This window comes from Apostichopus japonicus, chromosome 10 (assembly GCF_037975245.1).
Source record: "Apostichopus japonicus isolate 1M-3 chromosome 10, ASM3797524v1, whole genome shotgun sequence".
NCBI lineage: Eukaryota > Metazoa > Echinodermata > Holothuroidea > Aspidochirotida > Stichopodidae > Apostichopus > Apostichopus japonicus.
The window spans coordinates 1,675,061-1,698,043 of NC_092570.1; the positions used below are offsets into that span (position 1 = coordinate 1,675,061).

General features: G+C 35.9%; 2 protein-coding genes across 8 annotated transcripts; both read left to right on the top strand.

Annotated features, from left to right (window-relative positions):
- Nucleotides 1–99: 99 nt before the first annotated feature.
- LOC139975275 (uncharacterized) lies at nucleotides 100–13,727 on the top strand. Of its 4 annotated transcripts, none has more exons than XM_071983054.1 (3): nucleotides 100–2,702; nucleotides 10,684–12,902; nucleotides 13,496–13,727. In XM_071983054.1, the coding sequence occupies exons 2-3, from the start codon at nucleotides 10,704–10,706 to the stop codon at nucleotides 13,505–13,507; spliced, it is 2,211 nt and encodes a 736-aa protein (XP_071839155.1). In that variant the 5' UTR covers nucleotides 100–2,702; nucleotides 10,684–10,703; the 3' UTR covers nucleotides 13,508–13,727. The 4 variants fall into 4 exon arrangements, with proteins under 4 accessions (XP_071839155.1, XP_071839153.1, XP_071839154.1 ...); XM_071983052.1 differs by lacking the exon at nucleotides 100–2,702 and adding an exon at nucleotides 9,237–9,597; XM_071983053.1 differs by lacking the exon at nucleotides 100–2,702 and adding an exon at nucleotides 9,900–10,079.
- A 3,194-nt stretch (nucleotides 13,728–16,921) lies between these two features.
- On the top strand, nucleotides 16,922–21,540 carry LOC139975276 (uncharacterized). Of its 4 annotated transcripts, none has more exons than XM_071983056.1 (3): nucleotides 16,922–17,207; nucleotides 18,291–20,506; nucleotides 21,077–21,540. In XM_071983056.1, the coding sequence occupies exons 2-3, from the start codon at nucleotides 18,311–18,313 to the stop codon at nucleotides 21,086–21,088; spliced, it is 2,208 nt and encodes a 735-aa protein (XP_071839157.1). In that variant the 5' UTR covers nucleotides 16,922–17,207; nucleotides 18,291–18,310; the 3' UTR covers nucleotides 21,089–21,540. The 4 variants fall into 4 exon arrangements, with proteins under 4 accessions (XP_071839157.1, XP_071839159.1, XP_071839158.1 ...); XM_071983058.1 differs by lacking the exon at nucleotides 16,922–17,207 and adding an exon at nucleotides 17,277–17,539; XM_071983057.1 differs by lacking the exon at nucleotides 16,922–17,207 and adding an exon at nucleotides 17,551–17,690.
- The last annotated feature ends 1,443 nt before the right edge of the window (nucleotides 21,541–22,983 follow it).

Consider the following 22,983-nt stretch of genomic DNA (forward strand, 5'->3'; position numbering starts at 1 on the left):
GCAAAAGGTAAACCTAAAACTTCAGCAACAGTGTTTGTTATAGGTATCAATCAGTTCTCTGTTTTCAGCAAGCAAACTTTCCTCTACTCGTGCAACTTTGACCTGTCTGTTAGGGGTTCAAGGAGGTTTTTCTATATTGCTTGTCCATAGATTGAATTTTGTGCAACATTATGTGCATGTTTTGAAGTGATTTTATTCACGAGAAATGTGAATTTTCAAATTCTCAACAAATAATGGGCATAAAACCTTGAAAAGTGGGGCTTTCGGATATTGTTGCCGTGATGTAGAATCACCTACAAAAGCAATGATCCATAGGACATGCAATGAGGTCGAACATGATGTGTGACTGGTGACAGTCTTCAAAAAGGTTATGGATGAAAAAAACTTTTGGGAAACACTTGGTTCTCAGCCAAAAGTGTACATCTGGTTGGTCATTTTCATGCCCGAGAAGTGCTATTTCCGGTGATCTGGGGGGTATCAAAACCAGAAATTTTCTTGTGCGCTACAAAGGTGTGATGTTTGTACATAATCAGCATAAACACGTGAAGAAAAAAATGCTGCATGTCAGAATACCAATTCACCTGAGGTGGCCAAACATCTCCTACATTATTTCTTCTGGCATTTCCCACATGCCATCAGTCATAATTCGCCAAATATACAATTAAAGGAGTTTTGAGACAAGTTTGCTGGATACCAATGCCTTGATTTTTTGCAAAGATTTTCAGTTGCGAGTGAAAGATAGATGCTCTTTAAACCTTAGATTTTCATTGCGTAAAAGATCGCTTTGTAATGGAGTAATATCGATATTTTTGCACACCAATATGCAGCTTAATCCAAGATAAATAATTGAGAAAATCTTCGAAGTCGCGCCAATCGAGGTGGCGGTTCATAGTAGGGGTGAGGTACTGTATAGGCTTAGGACTCGTGCACGTCTATAGCTACTGTAAATAGTATATGGTTAGTACTAGAGGATCCCTAATGTTACATAAGCCAAGCTATCGTCGAAGGTATTTTGGAAATGATTTATTTTTAATTGTTTGAGACACTACAGTAGCCAAGCTGCATGTTTATGATTCTCCGACATGTTTAACTTTGTTCAACACTTACTTTTGGTGGAAAACAATGTTTCAAGTTCACACTGCATAGAAACATAATTTTCAAATGTGCGAATAGGTAATACCATATATATGCCTAAGTGCCTGCTCTGTAGTTCATAGAAAGTATACATGTTGTAGATCTGTACTATGGAGACTTGAACAACAGTCATAGTGGCGAGTAGAATTTGCGTTTTGGTGAGAAGAGTTTTAGTCACGGTCGCCAAATAACTAGTACTTTAAGAAACATTTCAGTATCGAGGCCTGACAAAACTTTATACCATGATTTCTCATAATATAAATCATGGATAATTTCCATACATGGTATATGGATTTGCCATATTGAGTACATGAATCTTGTTGCCTGTTAGGTCAAATCTCAATTGAAGTCACCAGACGTCAACTTTGAAAACCATTTTACATGATATCTAACGATGGGAATCTTGGATACTTCTCATACTTAGCGTGTGGATGCATCACATTGAGTACAAGACCACTAATGGTGGACCACTGGAGGTGTGTATTGCCACGTACAGTAGACTGATCAATGTTTGCCTTGCCATAGTGTAAATTGTTCATCAAAGAAGTGGTTCGGACTATTTATATTGTGATAGCTATTTCTGGTTAACAAGTAGAAGTCTAGTGCAATGAAGTCATCGTAACCTCAATGCATTTTGCATTCCGGTTATTATTATTATTTTTATAATAATTATAATAATATTTATTATTATTATTATTATTAACCTCTGCTTATCAATTACCTTACTGTTACATTTATGTAGTAGTATAGACAATCTGTGATGTTTTTCGCTGTTTTATTCCTCACTGTGCTTTGTTTTACTTGTGTGTGGGTGTTTATGTTCGTACTAACGTGTTTGTATTCGTGTGTGTCTCTGTATTTGTACGTTTGTAGGTGTGTGTGTGGGTCTTTGTATGTGTATGTACTTTTTTGCGCGTTTGCAAGCGTGGGTTTTGTATTCACTGAAGGTTTGTTTTTCTGGATGTGTATACATATATTTCGGTATTAGAGGAGAAGAAGAAATACTCAATTCAGAATAGATTTTCGCATCATGTAAATAATTCCTTTGTATCATTCAGATGCATACCTATGTTGTTATCGGAACTCTAAATATAATCAATGTACCATTTACATGTTTAATAATCATGAATAAATGATATGGAAAAAGTATTATTATTTTTTATCATGATTATTATTTTTATTTATATTATTATTATTATATATTTTTATTATTATTATCATTATTAGAAGCAGTAGTAGTAGTATTGTTATTTTATTATTAGTAGTATTGAATTGTGTGTATAGTTTGGGTGCGTGTACGCACGGAATGTAGAAATATGGCTCTGAACTAATGCACCATTCAACAAGTTACGGGAGGGTGTAAGGTAATTGCTCAATACATTGACACCCAAATCAGCAACTGGGGATTTCCATTATTATCGCGTGGTTTTGGACTTGCATCGGTACTTTGCGTCTCGTCTGTTGTATTTTCAACAACTGGATAAAGTAGGATTCAAGTAATTATGATATTTCAACTTGAATTACAATAAGGCCTCAATACTCCATCGACTAAAAGCAAATAGCACAAGGTTAGTTACTATTCTGTTCTGCGATTGGTCTCTGTGTTCAATGTATGAAGGAAGGTGCACGGCCATTTTAACCCGGAAGTATTGAATGGTGCATGATTGGTTATAAAACTGAAGTACAGTGGATAATTACGGTATTAACCAAGAGCTTTTCTGCTCGTAGCAAGTACATGACATAAAGGACTTGTTAAGGACTTTAGTAATGGTAGTTTTCGCAATGTGTACTTTTGATATAATATACCAACCATATCAGTTCTGCGTGGGTGTTCTCGTGATATCAAAGTCTAAACTCAATTGTATAAGTTCCGTGCGTTATATCAATTGTACATATACGTACAACGTACTGCGTATATTCTCATGTATTTCCTTCTTGGTCCGACTCGTAACAACTTAAGAAAGATCAAATGCAGCTAGGTTGATACAAGACTAAGGGAAAAGGTAAACTTTAAAATAAGGTAAGTCTTGAAATGTAAAACGGTGATAATTTCAAACATGTTTACTTTGTTCATTTGTATTTTGTTATCTCCGATTTGTGGGAAATAATATAACCAACTTACATTGGTGATTAGTATTATCGTTAAGCTTGTGTATCTATTGCCATCGGTAGCACTAGGGCTAAAAAGTCCTAACAGAACAGATTTCGAGATCATTGACATGATACCGAATTCACTAAACCCCAGAGTTACTGACTGTATGAGTAAACTTCAAATCATCATGTATTGTCATTACAGGTCAACTAGTTCTTGTATCAAGGTAAAGTGCACTAAGGGTATGGTGCGCTGTTGGTGGTATTGTTCCAGCACTATAAACGTATATAAGGTCGTATTTGTCATCAGCTACGCCCGAACAGTTCCATTATGCCAGTGATCGAGTTGCACCAATATCTCGGCTTCTGTGTTTATATGGGGCAGTAATACCCGTCATATCGTAGGTTACAAAGAACAGTTTTTGAATTCAGTTCATTAATTAAAGGTCTTTCTAAATTAAGTTTCTTACACTCAATTTGTTACTCCAGATTATGATATTCAGAAACACTGATCTTAATAACTTGCTTTACAGCTTAAATTTCCGAGACAAAAATGGCCTGCCCTTCGCCTTGGAAAGACATCGCAGATACATTCTTCGAATGTTCAATTTGTTTGGATCTGTTTAAAGAACCGAAACTATTACCCTGTCTGCATAGATTATGTAAACAATGCCTGGAACCTATATTAGAAGGACAGGCTGATGGGACATTTGAATGTCCTCTTTGTAAAGATGTCTGTAAAATACCAAACGATAGAATCGATGGATTCAAGACTGACTTCCATATGAAAAGTATGCTGCAGTTTATTCAGCTACAGAAAACATTTGAAAACAAAGAAGAGAGAGAATGTATTGGTTGTGAAGAGAAGTTAAAGGTTACAGCGTACTGTTTTATATGTAAAGGATTTCTTTGTGTTCAGTGTTATCAATTTCATTTGACCAAGAAGATGTTTGTCACACATCAGAAACACTTATTAACCTTGAATGATCTTGAGGGGAAAAGTCTCACACAAGAAAAACTTGCATCATTGATGGAAGCTCCTAGGTGCCATATTCACCCGGAATATATGGCTCAGTTGTGTTGTTGTACATGCGGAAACCTCCCAGTTTGTGTGACATGTACGTATGATGAACACAAAGGTCATGAACTTCGTGACGTCAGGAAAGTGGCGAACGACGAAAGAGAACACTTGAAGGAGATATTGGAAGAACTTGTAAAACGTAAAGAAACTATTCAACTTTGCTGATAAACTCAACAGAGTGAATAATGATGTTCTGTCCATAGTCGCTGAAACTAAAGAAAAATGGAAATCACAGTACGAAGATCAGACCAGGAAGTTACAGAATAAGAAAGAGGAAGAAAAGAGAGAATTCAACAGATTCAAAACAGTTCTTGAAGAAAGTATTCAACAGATCATGAAAGAATTGGAAACAGAAATGGAAGAGAAAATTAGAAAAATAAGAGACGAGTACGACAGAATGATTAAAATAAAAATAAGGGAATCAAAAGAGAAAGAGGACACCAAAAGAAATGAAATCGAAAACAGAGAATTAAAGATTGACGAAACAATTAACCGACTTGATGCAGTCACGAATGAGAGCAATAAAACAATAGACGAACAACAGCAACGCAAGCTTAGAGAAACACAAAACTTATCAGATCTCTGTAATCAATGGGTCAATAAATTTGAAAATGTGTCTACTATATCTTCGAGTGTCCTTGAATCATATAACCACTGGACAGACGCACAGTGCATTCCTGATATAAGAGCAGCGAGTGAACCTCTTGTTGAGGATATAACGAAAGATTTTCCTGAAATAGAATCTTTATCTGATATAACAATGGATGATTTACCAATATTGCATATTGATAGAGTACATATGTCGGATCATGTAGACACTGTTGTGGATGTTGATGTGATCACAGCTGATCGTTTTTTTTTAACTGGTATAACAAGTACTGGCTCTGGTAATATTGTCATCTCTGGGAGATTATCACGTGACTATTCATTTATCACAGTCATAAACAGACAAGGACGTCAGATTCGTCATCACAAGATAGATAAAGGCAAAGGGAGCTCTTTTCAACACTTTCGCCACTGTGCTGCTTTATCACATGATACGATAGCTTCGGTTTGTGAATCCAATCAGGTTGGTGTTTATAATATTCAAGATGGGTCCTTTACTCAAAATAACATCACGTCCCTCTTTGATGACATCAAAACGGTGGATAGGAAGTATGCGACTTGTATAACTACTGATACTTTACGTGGCCACATCATTGTAGGTACACGGATTACTGGATTGCTATTTATATTTGATGAAGAATTGAATTTCATTCGAGCTCTGAAGCTGCCAGAGGTTATAAAATTGTCAAGAGATATCCTTTATCATGAAGGAGTTCTGCTGATATGCGATTTAGAGAGTGGATGTGCATGCGCTGTAACCTTGGATACATCTAAAACAGAAGCAGAGTTACTATACGAGCTTCCGAAACCAGATATTGACGGACGGACTTGGTATCCTTCGAGTATATGTAAAGACAGGGCAGGTTTTGTATACATCTTGTGGTATGGTACTAACAGACGTATCATCACACAGTACAGTCAAGATGGTCAGCAGTTGTTGACAACCAAACGGACAGAATATCCAGCAGTATGTATGACAACATTGATGACAGAGAAGGGAGAGAAGCTACTTGTAGTTACAGCTACACCATATCCAGGAAGGATGCTTTGTTATGGTCTGGTGAGTATATCTCAGTGTTTCTTATTTTAATATTACTAGATATGACAGGATTCTCTGATGTTACGACATTGAAAGGGTACATTAAACTGGGACAATAATATCGCCAAGGATATTATCTGCTTGTATTGACTTTATGTATGACCAAATAGTGTGCTATATTAATAACTTTAAAGATAGTTTTCGATTGACTTTAGCTCAAGTAATAGTAGATGTTATTTCCCAAACCAATATACATGAAACTAAAGTGCACAACTTGTTCACTATTTCCTATACGGAATCGTAAAAGAATTCTTACGAGATCATGGTATTGTTGTTGACAAGACATCGCAATGCCAACTTAAGTTGATTTAAAAGAAGTAAAACAACAACAAAAACAGAAATGTGAACAGAAAATATAGGCAAAAAGAATAGAAGAAAAGACAAGAAAAGACAAGAAAAGAAGGGATTTGTTTGCTGAAAAACGTAACACAAACGGTCTACATCTAACATGACTTGTTTTAGCATTCTAAATGTACTTCAAACGTTTAGAGAACTGGATCAACGCAGGTAACTTTATAAATGTTCTTTCCAACAGATGCCAGAATAAAGTCAACCGCGAAAACATACATGAAAGAAACTAATATCCAGAGCATATACCACACTGAATCGAATATCAAGGGCAGCCGATGAGGAGAGAATAAGCAATATTTGAAGAAAACAACTAGAAACTTTAAGATGAAACGGATCCTTAATCTTTATCTTATGAGATGAAGATACAGTTCCTGATGATTATCAACAGCTCCGACGAACAATAGTAAAAAGAAACAAGACTGTTTATATAAGATGGTGGTTATATTGTGAGTTTCTGATGTCATAATTCCACTATAACCAATGTGTGATGTCACAATGCCATCAAAACGTGACGTCTTTCATGTTATTTTATTTTTATTTATTAAATAAATGTATATGTAAATATAAGGACTGTAGTACTCGCGTCGGAGATCAAATTCCATGAAACTTAAAAATTCTATCATAGGTGGTAAAATGAATTCATTGAAAGTAACACAACTATTTGTTCTATTGTTAGACCATGTTTAGTTTGTGTGTATGCGTGTGATGCCTTACTTGTTTACACGATATCTAAGGAGGGAAGCTTGGACAATCTCAACTTTCTTTTTGCGCGAGTCTTCACACCCTTTAATCAGTACTGTTTGCTGTAGCAAGTTCCTAGGTTGTTGTACTGTGTGTTTTACCTTTTCGCATTGGTCATAACGACTGTTTTTGATGTAATTAGTACGTTGTTTGTTACGATTCCGTGTATAAAGTGTATTGGTTGTAATCAGTGCGTTATGTTGTAACGTCAGCTGTTGTAATGCGTGTGCTTGTCTAGAATTGATGGGTTTCATTAGATAAATGTACTTGGATCTGCCATGCAATTATTACGGCGCTACAGTGATTCTCTCTAGCGATTAGGCAGTGGATGTACTTATAGACAATAAATAGAGAGTTAATAACGTCCGCCACCAATGTAACAATAGCTACGTTTCATGTAACTCGATGTGTTTTTTTTTTTTAAATTAAAATTGTGTAATAACTTATATCAATTACACTGTTAAATTCTTTCGTTAGTTGCATAACGTCTGTTTTAAAATTAATTACTGGACAAATTGACACTCAGGTGCGTTGATGATCCAGTACATTGTATATCCAGCCCGCTAGTATTCAAACTGGGCGTCGCGACCAAAATATTTTGGGGGGGGGGGTCGCCAAAACAACTGGGAGGATAAAATGACGAAATATTGGCAAATAAAAATACATATCTTAAAGATGAAAGATAATAACAACTTTTTGCAACTATACACGCTTAATCGAATGAAAAAATTCGCTTCCTCCTCGTGACCCCCCCCCCCCCTCACGGGTCAAAACATCTGCCACTAGATGGTTGCCAAGATAAAGAAGGTGAAACTAGGGGTCACCATGGAAAAAGCTTGAATAATGGGGATGCAGAGTATTAGGCTGTTTCACCCCCCCCCCCCACCCCACCTCATTTTTCGAGAAGAATAGTATCTCTGTTTTGAAAGCAAGCAAAATAAATTCATGTGCAACATTATTGTATAACAAAATGAAATAGATTGGATGGAGGACTAAAAAAACTTCATGAAATTGTAATAACGAAGACTCATTTTTTCAAGTTGGCGTTCTATTAGGGTTGTACAGCGCTATTGAATAGTTTGTAGATTTTAGCGCTTTATAAGTTCATTTATTATTCATTTATTATTAATGATTTTAATACAGGACCACCGCATGCTGAAGCCATCGTAAGAATCCAATGCTCCGTAACGCTAGATCAATGCTTAGATATGTAATAAACAGAAAAGATGAGTACATCGTTCTTTTCTTAATAAACGAGTTAAAATCAAAGTCATATTCAATTTGATAAGTGAAGCACCCTTCGGGTGAGGATACGTTAACAGACGAAAGTATGTCATATGAGACCGTTGAATTCTTCGACATTTCGACATAATCCAATAGTTTCAGCGAATTTCGGACGATAAAATGTGCTAGCTCCATTAAGTGTAAAAATGCGGACAGATTTCTACTTTGTTCGTTAAGAGACCGTTATACGTTACGCACAGATGTCCTAGTTTATAAAGCCGCCCACTCGAAATATAGACATGTGTCCCGTCATATCAATATAGAATTCATATAGGCGTTATTTCACATATGAAAAGAAAAGGTGTGCTTTTAATCCTACGTGCGAGCATATGGTTAACTACAAGCTACTTCGGAAAATAATATATTATCACTTTTGAAGAACGAGTTGAGAAATAATTTTCTGCAAATCCTGAATTTCTTTTCTTCTATTAACTTATCATATAGACGCATAAATGTATCTGACTGTTGTGCGCTCTCTTAATTTACATTCATTTATGTATTACAAAACGGATATAGTTTGTTGTCTTAAAATTACATAATTTCATTTTATCAAAAAAACCCGAAGAATATAGGCTATGATACTGCAGAAGGATCTTTTGTTGTGTGTTGTAAAGAAACATAGTTTCGTTTTTTTTTTCTGGTGTATTGATCGTTTTTAATTTAATATATATATATCTGTCGAACCACTAGCTTCACATTTCTTATTTACGGCGTGGATTGCCTATAAACGAAAATATGTGTAAATTGTCAGATTCAAAGCACCAGGGTGCACTCTGTACAATCATAACACTCTATGGTAATACGCCCATATTGACAGTTATACAAAGCCAGTTATGCACACTCACATACCAGGAGCATCACTGTCATCGAGTGGTACGGAATTCGGTCTGTGACACAAGGTTCGGGGTTCGATTCCTATCTTCGCCTGGGGATGATAGTAATGGTAGTTTTCGCAATGTTTACTTTTGATATAATATACCAGCCATATCAGTTCAGCGTGGGTGTTCTCGTGATATCAAAGTCCAAACTCAATTGTACAAAAGTTCCGTGCGTTATATCCATTGTACATATCCATTGTATACATATACGTACAACGTACTGCGCATATTCTCATGTATTTCGTTCTTGGCCCGATTTGTAACAACGTAAGAAAGATAAAATCCAGCTAGGTTGATACAAGACTAAGGGAAAGGGTAAACATTAATATAAGGTAAGTCTTGAATGTAAAACGGTAATAAACAAACATGTTTCTTTAGTTCGCTTTTAAGTTCCCCTATTGGCATCGATTAAATAGTCCTGTAGAGACTCAACGTGTGCTTTCTCTCTTACGATTTCAATTATATGTATGTATGTATGTATGCTTATATATATATATATATATATATATACTCCTTATATGTACCTTAGGTCGACAGTTTATGGTATATATATTCATATATATAAAGTTTTCGCAATGTGACTTTTGATATAATGTACCAACCATATCAGTTCAGCGTGGGTGTTCTCGTGATATCAAAGTCCAAACTCAATTGTACAAAAGTTCCGTGCGTTATATCCATTGTACATATACGTACAACGTACTGCGTATATTCTCATGAATTTCCTTCTTGGCCCGATTTGTAACAACGTAAGAAAGTTAAAATCCAACTAGGTTGATACAAGACTAAGGGAAAAGGTAAACATTACAATAAGGTAAGTCTTGAATGTAAAACGGTGATAATTTCAAACATGTTTCCTTAGTTCATCTGTACTTTGTTATATCATAAAGTGGGAAGTAATATAACCAACTTACATTGGTGATCAGTATTATCGTTAATTTTGTGTATGTATTGCCATAGGTAGTACTAGGGCTAAAAAAGTCCTAACAGAACAGATATCGAGATCATTGCCATGATACCGAAGTCACTAAACTCCAGTATTACTGACTGTTTGAGTGAACTTCAAATCATCATGTATTGTCATTACAGGTCAACTATAGTCCTTGTATCAAGGTAAAGTGCACTAAGGGCATGGTGCGCTGTTGGTGGTATCGTTCCAGCACTATTAACGTCTGTCAGGTCGTATTTGTCATCCATCAGCTACGCCCGAACAGTTCCATTATGCCAGTGATCGAGTTGCACCAATATCTCGACTTCTGTGTTCATATGGGGCAATAATACCCGTCATACCGTAGGTTACAAAGAACAGTTTTTGAATTCAGTTATTAAAGGTCTTTCTAAATTAAATTTCTTACACTCAATTTGTTACTCCAGATTATGATATTCATAAACACTGATCTTAATAACTTTCCTCACAGATTAAATTTCCGAGACAAAAATGGCATGCCCATCGCCTTGGAAAGACATCGCAGATACATTCTTCGAATGTTCAATTTGTTTGGATCTGTTTAAAGAACCGAAACTATTACCATGTCTGCATAGATTCTGTAAACAATGCCTGAAACCTATATTAGAAGGACAGGCTGGGACATTTGAATGTCCTCTTTGTAAAGATGTCTGTAAAATACCAAACGATAGAATCGATGGATTCAAGACTGACTTCCATATGAAAAGTATGCTGCAGTTTATTCAGCTACAGAAAACATTTGAAAACAAAGAAGAGAGAGAATGTATTGGTTGTGAAGAGAAGTTAAAGGTTACAGCGTACTGTTTTATATGTAAAGGATTTCTTTGTGTTCAGTGTTATCAATTTCATTTGACCAAGAAGATGTTTGTCACACATCAGAAACACTTATTAGCCTTGAATGATCTTGAGGGGAAAAGTCTCACGCAAGAAAAACTTGCATCATTGATGGAAGCTCCTAGGTGCCATATTCACCCGGAATATATGGCTCAGTTGTGCTGTTGTACATGCGGAAACCTCCCAGTTTGTGTGACATGTACGTATGATGAACACAAAGGTCATGAACTTCGTGACGTCAGGAAAGTGGCGAACGACGAAAGGGAACACTTGAAGGAGATATTGGAAGAACTTGTAAAACGTAAAGATACTGTATTCAACATTGCTGATAAAATCAACAGAGTGAATAATGACATTCTGTCCATTGTCGCTGAAACTAAAGCAAAATGGAAAAAGCAGTACAAAGATCAGACCAGGGAGTTACAGAATGAAAAAGAGAAAGAAAAGAGAGAATTCAACACATTCAAAACAGGTCTCGAAGAAAGTACTCGGCACAAAATGAAAGAATTAGAAACAGAAATGGAAGAGAAAATTAGAAAAATAAGAGACGAGTACGACAGATTGATTAAAATTAAAATTAGGGAATCAAAAGAGAAAGAGGACACCAAAAGAAATGAAATAGGAAAAAGAGAATTGAAGATTGACGAAACAATGAACCGACTTGATGCGGTAATGAATGAGAGAAATAAAACAATAGACGAACAACAGCAACGCAAGCTTAGAGAAACACAAAACTTATCAGATCTCTGTAATCAATGGGTCAATAAATTTGAAAATGTGTCTACTATATCTTCGAGTGTCCTTGCATCATGTAACCACTGGACAGACGCACAGTGTATTCCTGATATAAGAGCAGCCAGTGAACCTCTTGTTGAGGATATAATGAAAGATTTTCCTGAAATAGAATCTTTATCTGATATAACAATGGATGATTTACCAATATTGTGTATTGATAGAGTACATATATCGGTTAATGCAGAATCTGTTGTTGATGTTGATGTGATCAAATCTCGTTGGTTTTGGTTAACTGGTATAACAAGTACTGGCTCTGGTAACATCGTCATCTCTGGGAGATTATCACATGCCCATTCATTTATCACAGTCATAAACAGACAAGGACGTCAGATTCGTCATAACAAGATAGATAAAGGCAAAGGGAGCTCTTTTCAAACCTTTCGTCACTGTGCTGCTTTATCACGTGATAATATAGCTTCGGTTTGTGAATCCAATCAGGTTGTTGTTTATAATATTCAAAATGGGTCCTTTACTCAAAATAACATCACGTCCCTCTTTGATGACATCAATGCGGGGGATGCGAAGTATGCGACTTGTATAACTACTGATACTAAACGTGGCCACATCATTGTAGGTACATCACGAAAGATTGGATTGCTATTTATATTTGATGAAGAATTTAATTTCATTCGAGCTCTGAAGCTACCAGAGGTTATAAAATGGTCAAGAGATATCCTTTATCATGAAGGCGTTCTGCTGATATGCGATGAAGAGAGTAGATGTGCATACGCTGTAACCATGGATACATCTAAAACAGAAGCAGAGTTACTTTACAAGCTTCCGAAACCAGATATTGACGGACTAACTTGGTATCCTTCGAGTATATGTAAAGACAGGGCAGGTTTTGTATACATCTTGTGGTCACAAACACAGTTTAGTACTGGAAAATGTATAATCACACAGTACAGTCAAGATGGTCAGCAGTTGTTGACAACCAAACGGACAGAAGATAGAGTACATTGTATGACAACATTGATGACAGAGGAGGGAGAGAAGCTACTTGTAGCATCATGGTCAGGAAAGATGCTTTGTTATGGTCTGGTGAGTATATCTCAGTGTTTCTTATTTTAATACTACTAGATATCACAGGATACTCTGATGTAACGACATTGAAAGGGTACATTAAACTGGGACAATATCGCCAAGGATATTATCTTCATGTATTGACTTTATGTATGACTAAATAGTGTGTTATATTAACAACTTTAAAGATAGTTTTCGATTGACTTTAGCTCAAGTAATAGTAGAAGTTATTTCCCAAACCCAATATACATGAAACTGAAGTGCACACCTTGTTCACTATTTCCTATACGGAATCCTTAAAACGAAGATTAAAGAATTCTAAGGAGATCATGGTATTGTTTTTGACAAGACATCGCAATGTCTACTGAAGTTGATGTAAAAGAAATAAAACAACAACAAAAACAGAAATGTGAACAGAATATAGGCAAAAAGGAAAGAAGAAAAGAAAAGACAAGAAAAGAGCAGAAAAGAAGGGATTTGTTTGCTGAAAAACGTAACACAAACAGTCTACATCTAACATGACTTTTTTTTTAGGCCGCATTCTAAATGTACTTCAAACGTATAGAGAACTGGGTCAACGTTTGTAACTTTATAAATGTTGTTTCCAACAGATGCCAGAATAAAGTCAACCGCGAAAACATACATGAAAGAAAAAAATATCCAGAGCATACACCAAACTGAATCGAATATCAAAGGCAGCCGATGAGGAGAGAATAATCAATATTTGAAGAAACAACTAGAAACTTTAAGATGAAACAGATCCATTACCTTTATCTGATGAAATGAAGATACAGTTCCTGATGATTATCAACAGCCCCAACGAATAATAGTAAAGAGAAAAAGGTCTGTTTATATAAGATGGTGGTGATATTGTGAATTTCCGATGTCATAATTCCACTATAACCAATGTGTGATGTCACAATGCCACTAAAAAGTGACGTCTTTCATGTTATATTTATTTATTAAATAAAAGTATATGTAAATATAAGCCTATTGGTTGTTGTGAACGTCAAAGGTCATTTTGGGTCAATAGGGGTCAAATAGTGAAACCATGTAAACACGATATCTCAAGAAGAAAAGCTTGTACCAATCTCATATATAGTGATTAGAAGCAGCCTATTGTTTAGAGTGGTGGTCAAAGTTCGTTTGGGTTCACTAGGGGTACAATTGTGAAAACCCGGGTAAACACGATATCTCAAGAAGGAGAGCTGGGACCAATCACATATTTCGTGTGAAGTACAACATTGAGTTGAAGAAGCCAATTAGTTTTTGTGGCGGTCAAAGGAAATTTGGAGTCACCAGAGGTCAAATTGTTGAAACCGTGTTTCATAATCTACCGTATCTCCAACCGACCAGCCTGTTACATAACATGTGCGTCACGCCTCATAATAATAGTAGAGGTTGTATGCAATTGGAAATTAGCAGATGGGCATCCGTAGATAGTACCAGAGAAAGTCGAACCAATCGCCATTTACTTAACCGTGTCGCTAACTGCATACGTCATTGCATTACAAAGGTGTCATGTTTATACATACAACTTTCATTGGAATCAACTATACCGTTGTGAAACATACCTGTATTAAATATTAGTTCACGTTGTTGAGGTTTTCCTGTCGTATTTCGCAATTGTCGAGATTCAGTGCCAAACAAAAACTTCAAGTTGGGATGTAGTTACGTTGAAAAAAACGACCAGGCGCCGTTTATGGTTCGCTAGCTGCACGTGCATTATGTACGGGAAGTTTTCATGTGCGGAGATTGATCACAAACTTCACGGAGCATTTAAAAACATACAGCGAAATCATCATTTAAAGTCTAAAATAACAATTAATTACAGGGAACAGTTTAAGCTTAAGAAGTACGTAACATGTTTCAAAGGCATTAATAAATATGCTGGGTTCATATGTTAAATTTTCAACCAATTAGAAAATGTTATTAAACATCACCACGGCTTGGTTATGCACAGGCAACCCTTACACAGAAGAGTATAGTACTAGCCGCCCCGGTATAGACTATAAATATTGGTCATCCTCATCTGAGTAGGGTAAAATTGGGTTCGTTAACACAAACACGTGAAGAAAAAATGCTTCATGTCAGAATACCAATTCACTTGAGGCGGCCAAACATCTCCTACATTATTTCTTCAGGCATTACCCACATGCCATCAGTCATAATTCGCCAAATATAAAATTAAAGGAGATTTCAGACAAGACAGTTTGCTGTTACCACTGCCATGATTTTTTGCAAAGATTTTCAGTTGCGATTGAAAGATAGATGCTCTTTCAACCTTAGATTTTCATTGCGTAAAAGATCGCTTTGATATAGGCAGTGTAATGGAGTAATATCAATGTGTTCGCACACCAATATGCAGCTTAAGCCAAGATAAATAATTGGGAAAATCTCCGAAGTCGCGCCAATCGAAGAAGCGGTTCATAGCAGGAGTGAGGTACTATATAGGCTAAGGACTTGCGCACACCTATAGCTACTGTATATAGCGTATGTTTAGTACTAGAGGATCCCTAATGTAACAGAAGCCAAGCTATCGTCGTAGGTACTTTTGAAAATGAATTATTTTTAATTGTTTGAGACACTATACAGTAGCCCAAGCTGCATATGTATGATTCTGCCACATGTTTAACTTTGTTCAACACTTACTTTGGTGGAAAAATGTTTAAAGTTCACACTGCATAGACACATAATTTTCAAATGTGCGAGTACGTAACACCATATATATGCCAATAGTGCCTGCTCTGTAGTTCATAGAAGTATTAATGTTGTAGATCTGTACTATGGAGACTTGAACAGCAGTCATAGTGGCGAGTGAATTGTTCGTTTTGGCGAGAAGAGTTTTAGTCACGTTCGCCAAATAACTAGTACTTTAAGAAATATTTCAGTATCGAGGCCTGACAAAACTTTAAACATGATTTCTTATAATATAAATCATGGATAATTTTCATACATGGTAATGGATTTGCCATATTGAGTACAAGAATCTTGTTGCCTGTGAGGTCAAATCTCAATTGCGGTCACCAGACGTCAAACTTTGAAAAACATTTTACATGATATCTAACGATGGGAATCTTGGATACTTCTCATGCTATGGTGTGTGGATGCATCACATTGAGCACAAGACCACTATTGGTTTTGGTGGAGGTGTGTATTGCCACGTAGAGTAGACTTATCTGTGTTTGCCTTGTCATAGTGTAAATTGTTCATCAAAGAAGTGGTTCGGACTATTTATATTGTGATAGCTATTTCTGGTTAACACATAGAAGTCTAGTGCAATGAAGTCATCGTAACCTCAATGCATGTTGCATTCCGGTTATTATTATTTTTATTTTTATAGTAATAATAGTTATTATTATTGTTACTATTATTATTATTTTTATTTTTATTTTTATTTTTATTTTTATTATTATTATTATTATTATTAACCTCGGCTTATCAAATACCTTACTGTTACATTTATGTAGTACCATAGACAATATCTGATGTTTTTCGCTGTTTTTTTCCTCACTGTGCTTTGTTTTACTTGTGTGTGGGTGTTTATGTTCGTACATAAGTGTGTGTATGCGTGTGTGTCTCTGTATTTGTTCGTTGGTAGGTGTGTGTGTGGGTCTTTGTATGTGTATGTACTTTTTTTTTGCGCGTGTGTAAGGGTGAGTCTTGTATTCATTGAAGGTTGTTTTTTCTGGATGTGTATACATATATTTCGGTATAAGAGGAGAAGAAGAAATACTCAATTCAGAATCAATTTTCGCATCATGTAAATAATTCCTTTGTATCATTCAGATGACATACCTATGTTGTTATCAGAACTCTAATTATAATCGATGTACCATATACATGTTTACTAATCGTGAATAAATGAGATGGAAGAAAAATTATTTTTTTTAATTTATTTTTTAATATTATTTTTTATCATGATTATTATTATATATTTTTTATTATTATTATTATTAGTAGTATTATTATTGTTATTATTATTAGTAGTATTATTATTGTTATTATTATTAGTAGTAGTATTGAATTGTGTGTATAGTTTGGGTGCGTGTACGCACGGAATGTAGAAATAGGGCACTGCACTAATGCACCATTAAACAAGTTACGGGAGGGTGTAAGGTAATTGCTCAATACATTGACACCCAAATCAGCAACTGGGGATTTCCATTGTTATCGCGTGGTTTTGGAATTGCATCGGTACTTTGCGTCTCGTCTGTTGTATTTTCAACAACTGGAGAAAGTAGGATTCAAGTAATTCTGATATTTCAACTTGAATTACAATAAGGCCTCAATACTCCATCGACTGAAAGCAAATAGCACAAGGTTAGTAACTATTCTGTTCTGCGATCGGTCTCTGTGTGCAATGCACTGATCTGTACACTAGTGTACAGATCAGTGGTTCAATGTATGAAGGAAGGTGCACGGCCATTTTAACCCGGAAGTATTGAATTGTGCATGATTGGTTATAGCACTGAAGTACAGTGGATAAGTACGGTATTAACCACGAGCTTTTCTGCTCGTAGCAAATACATGGCATTAAGGACTTGTTAAGGACTATAATGGTAGTTTTCGCAATGTTTATTTTTGATATAATGTACCAACCATATCAGTTCTGCTTGGGTGTTCTCGTGAAATCAAAGTCCAAAGTCAATTGTGTAAGTTCCGTGCGTTATATCCATTGTACATATACGTACAACGTACTGCGTATATTCTCATGTATTTCTTTCTTGGTCCGATTCGTAACAACTTAAGAAAGATCAAATGCAGCTAGGTTGATACAAGGGAAAAGGTAAACATTAAAATAAGGTGGGTCTTGAAATGTAAAACGGTGATAATTTCAAACATGTTACCTTAGTTCATTTGTATTTTGTTATATCATTAAGTGGGAAATAATATAACCAACTTACATTGGTGATTAGTGTTATCGTTAAGCTTGTATATCTATAGCCATCGGTAGTACTAGGGCTAAAAAAAGTCCTAACAGAACAGATATCGAGATCATTGTCATGATACCGAATTCACTAAACCCCAGAGTTACTGACTGTTTGAGTAAACTTCAAACCATCATGTATTGTCATTACAGGTCAACTAGTTCTTGTATCAAGGTAAAGTGCACTAAGGCTATGGTGCGCTGTTGGTGGTATTGTTCCAGCACTATAAACGTCTATAAGGTCATATTTGTCATCAGCTACGCACGAGCAGTTCCATTATGCCAGTGATCGAGTTACACCAATATTTCGACTTCTGTGTTTATATGGGGCAATAATACCCGTCACACCGTAGGTTACAAAGAACAGTTTTTGAATTCAGTTCATTAAAGGTTTTTCTACTTAAATTTCTTACACTCAATTTGTTACTCCAGACTATTATATTCATGAACACTGATCTTAATAACTTTCTTCACAGATTAAATTTCCGAGACAAAAATGGCCTGCCCATCGCCTTGGAAAGACATCGCAGATACATTCTTTGAATGTTCAATTTGTTTGGATCTGTTTAAAGAACCGAAACTATTACCATGTCTGCATAGATTCTGTAAACAATGTCTGGAACCTATACTAGAAGGACAGACTGGGACATTTGAATGTCCTCTTTGTAAAGATGTCTGTAAAATACCAAACGATAGAATCGATGGATTCAAGACTGACTTCCATATGAAAAGTATGCTGCAGTTTATTCAGCTACAGAAAACATTTGAAAACAAAGAAGAGAGAGAATGTATTGGCTGTGAAGAGAAGTTAAAGGTTACAGCGTACTGTTTTATCTGTAACGAATGTCTTTGTGTTCAGTGTTATCAATTTCATTTGACCAAGAAGATATTTGTCAAACATCAGAAACACGTATTAGCTCTGAATGATCTTGAGGGGAAAAGTCTCACGCAAGAAAAACTTGCATCATTGATGGAAGCTCCTAGGTGCCATATTCACCCGGAATATATGGCTCAGTTGTGTTGTTGTACATGCGGAAACCTCCCAGTTTGTGTGACATGTACTTATGATGAACACAAAGGTCATGAACTTCGTGACGTCAGGAAAGTGGCGAACGACGAAAGGGAACACTTGAAAGAGATATTGGAAGAACTTGAAAAACGTAAAAATACTGTATTCAACATTGCTGATAAAATCAACAGAGTGAATACTGACGTTCTGTCCATTGTCGCTGAAACTAAAGCAAAATGGAAATCACAGTACGAAGATCAGACCAGGAAGTTACAGAATGAGAAAGAGAAAGAAAAGAGAGAATTCGACAGATTCAAAACAGTTCTTGAAGAAAGTACTCGACACAAAATGAGAGAATTAGAAACAGAAATGGAAGAGAAAATTAGAAAAATAAGAGACGAGTACGACAGATTGAGGAAAATCAAAATTAGGGAATTCAAACAGAAAGAGGACATCAAAAGAATTCAAATTGAAAACAGAGAATTAAAGATAAACGAAACAATGAGCCGACTTGATGCAGAAATGAATGAGAGAAATAAAACAATAGACGAAAAACAGCAACGCAAGCTTAGAGAAACACAAAACTTATCAGATCTCTGTAATCAATGGGTCAATAAATTTGAAAATGTGTCTACTATATCTTCGAGTGTCCTTGAATCATATAACCACTGGACAGACGCACAGTGTATTCCTGATATAAGAGCAGCCAGTGAACCTCTTGTTGAGGATATAATGAAAGATTTTCCTGAAATAGAATCTTTATCTGATATAACAATGGATGATTTACCAATATTGTGTATTGATAGAGTAAGTACATCGGATAATGTAGAATCTGTTGTTTATGTTAATGTGATCAAAACTGAATGGTTTTGGTTAACTGGTATAACAAGTACTGGCTCTGGTAACATCGTCGTCTCTGGGAGATTATCATCGGACCATTCATTTATCACAGTCATAAACAGACAAGGACGTCAGATTCGTCATAACAAGATAGATAAAGGCAAAGGGGGCTCTTTTCAACACTTTCGCCACTGTGCTGCTTTATCACATGATACGATAGCTTCGGTTTGTGAATCCAATCAGGTTGTTGTTTATAATATTCAAGATGGTTCCTTTACTCAAAATAACATCACGTCCCTACTTGATGACATCAAAACGGTGGATAGGAAGTATGCGACTTGTATAACTACTGATACTAAACGTGGCCACATCATTGTAGGTACATCTATTGGATCGCTACTCATATTTGATGAAGAATTGAATTTCATTCGAGCTCTGCAGTTGCCAGAGGTTATAAACTGGCAAAGAGATATCCTTTATCATGAAGGTGTTCTGCTGATATGCGATTTAGTTAGTGGATGTGCATGCGCTGTAACCATGGATACATCTAAAACAGAAGCAGAGTTATTATACAAGCTTCCAAAACCAGATATTGACGGACTGACTTGGAAGCCTTCGAGTATATGTAAAGACAGGGCAGGTTTTGTATACATCTTGTGGTCACAAACACAGTATGGTACTGGAAAATGTTTTATCACACAGTACAGTCAAGATGGTCAGCATTTGTTGACAACCAAACGGACAGACAATGCAGCAGGGTGTATGACAACATTGATGACAGAGGAGGGAGAGAAGCTACTTGTAGCTACAAAACGGTCGGGAAGGATGCTTTGTTATTGTCTGGTGAGTATATCTCAGTGTTCCTTACTTTAGTGTTGCTAGATATTACTGGATACTCTGACGTAACTACGATGAAAGGGTACATTAAACTGGGACAATATCGCCAATATCTTAATGTATTGACTTTATATATGACCAAATAGTGTGCTATATTAATAACTTTAAAGATAGTTTTCGATTGACTTTAGCTGAAGTGATAGTAGAAGTTATTTCTCAAACCCAATATACATGAAACTAAAGTGAACAACTTGTTCACTATTACCTAAATGGAATCGTAAAACAAAGATTAAAGAATTCTAACGAGATCATGGTATTATTGTTGACAAGACATCGCAATGCTAACTTAAGTTGATTTAATCGAATGAAAAACAACAAAAACAGAAAATTTCACAGAATAGGCAAAAAGAGAAAAGAAAAGACAAGAAAATAACAGAAAAGAAGGGATTTGTATGCTGAAAAACTTAACACAAACGGTCTACATCTAACATGACTTGTTTGAGCATTTTAAGTGTGCTTCAAAAATATAGAGAACTTGATCAACGTTTGTAACTTTATAAATGTTCTTGCCAACAGATGCCAGAATAAAGTCAACTACGAAAACACACATGAAAGAAACGAATATCCAGAGCATACACCACACTGAATCGAATATCAAGGGCAGCCGATGAGGAGAGAATGATCAATATTTGCCAGAAACAACCAGAAACTTTAAGGTGAAACGGATCCATTATCTTTATCTGATGAAATAATGATACAGTTCCTGATGACTATCAACAGCCCCGACGAACAATAGTAAAAGAAATAAGTCTGTAATTTAAGATGGTGTGATATTGTGATTTTCTGATGTCATAATTCCACTTTAACCAATGTGTGATGTCACAATGCCGGTAAAAAGGGACGTCTTTCATGTTATTTTATTTTTATTTATTAAATAAATGTATATGTAAATATAAGGACTGTAGTACTCGCGTCGGAGATCAAATTCCATGACATTTTAAAATTCTATCCAAGATTGTAAAATGAATTTATTGAAAGTATCACAACTATTTGTTTTATTGCAAGACCGTGGTTATTTTGCGTGTGCGTGTGACGCCTTGCTTGTAAACACGATATCTCAAGAAGTGACGCTTGGACAATCTCAAATTTCGTGTGTAGGAGAACCTCATTTAGGAGTAAGAGCCAGTTATTTTTGGTGGAGGTCATATGTCATTTGAGGTCATCACGGGTCAACTTGTGAAACCTTGAAAACACGACGTCCCAAGAAAAGAAGCTTTGACCAATATCATATTTCGTGTGTTGGAGTAACACATTCAGTAGAATAAGCCTATTGGTTGTTGTGAACGTCAAAGGTCACTAGGGGTCACTAGGGGTCAAATAGTGAAACCCTGTAAACACGATATCTCAAGAAGGAGAGCTTGAACCAATCACATATTTCGTGTGAAGTACAACATTGAGTAGAAGAAGCCTATCGGTTTTTGTGGCGGTCAAAGGTAATTTGGAGTCACCAGAGGTTAAATTGTTGAAATCGTGTTTCATAATCTACCGTATCTCCAACCGACCAGCCTATAATATAACATGTGCGTTACGCCTCATAAAATAAAAGAGGTTGTTTGCAAATGAAAATTTGCTAATGGGCATCTGTAGTTAGTACCAGAGAAAGTCGAACCAATCGCCATTTACTTAACCGTGTCGCTATAACTGCATACGTCATTGCATTACAAAGGTGTCATATTTGTACATACAAGGTTCATTGGAATCAACTATACCGTTGTGAATCACATACCTGTATTAAATATTAGCTCCCGTTGTTGAGGTTTTCCCGTCGTATTTCGCAATTGTCGAGATTCAGTGCCAAATAAAAACTTCAAGTTGGGATGTAGTTACGCTGAAGAAACGCCCAGGCGCCGTTTATGGTTCGCTAGCTGCACGTGCATTATGTACAGGAAGTTTTCATGTGCGGAGATTGATCACAAACTTCCGGAGCATTTAAAAACATACAGCCAAATCATCATTTAAAGTCTAAAATAACAATTCATTACAGGGAACAGTTTAAGCTTAAGAAGTACGTAACATGTTTCAAAGGCATTAATAAATATGCTGGGTTCATATGTTAAATTTTCAACCAATTAGAAAATGTTATTTAACATCACCACGGCTTGGTTATGCACAGGTAACCCCTACACAGAAGAGTAAAGTACTAGCCGCCCCGGTATAGACTATAAACATTGGTCATCCTCATCTGAGTAGGGTAAAATTGGGTTCGTTAACACAAACACGTGAAGAAAAAAATGCTTCATGTCAGAATACCAATTCACTTGAGGCGGCCAAACATCTCCTACATTATTTCTTCAGGCATTTCCTACATGCCATCAGTCATAATTCGCCAATTATAAAATTAAAAGAGATTTCAGACAAGACAGTTTGCTGTTACCACTGCCATGATTTTTGCAAAGATTTTCAGTTGCGATTGAAAGATAGAT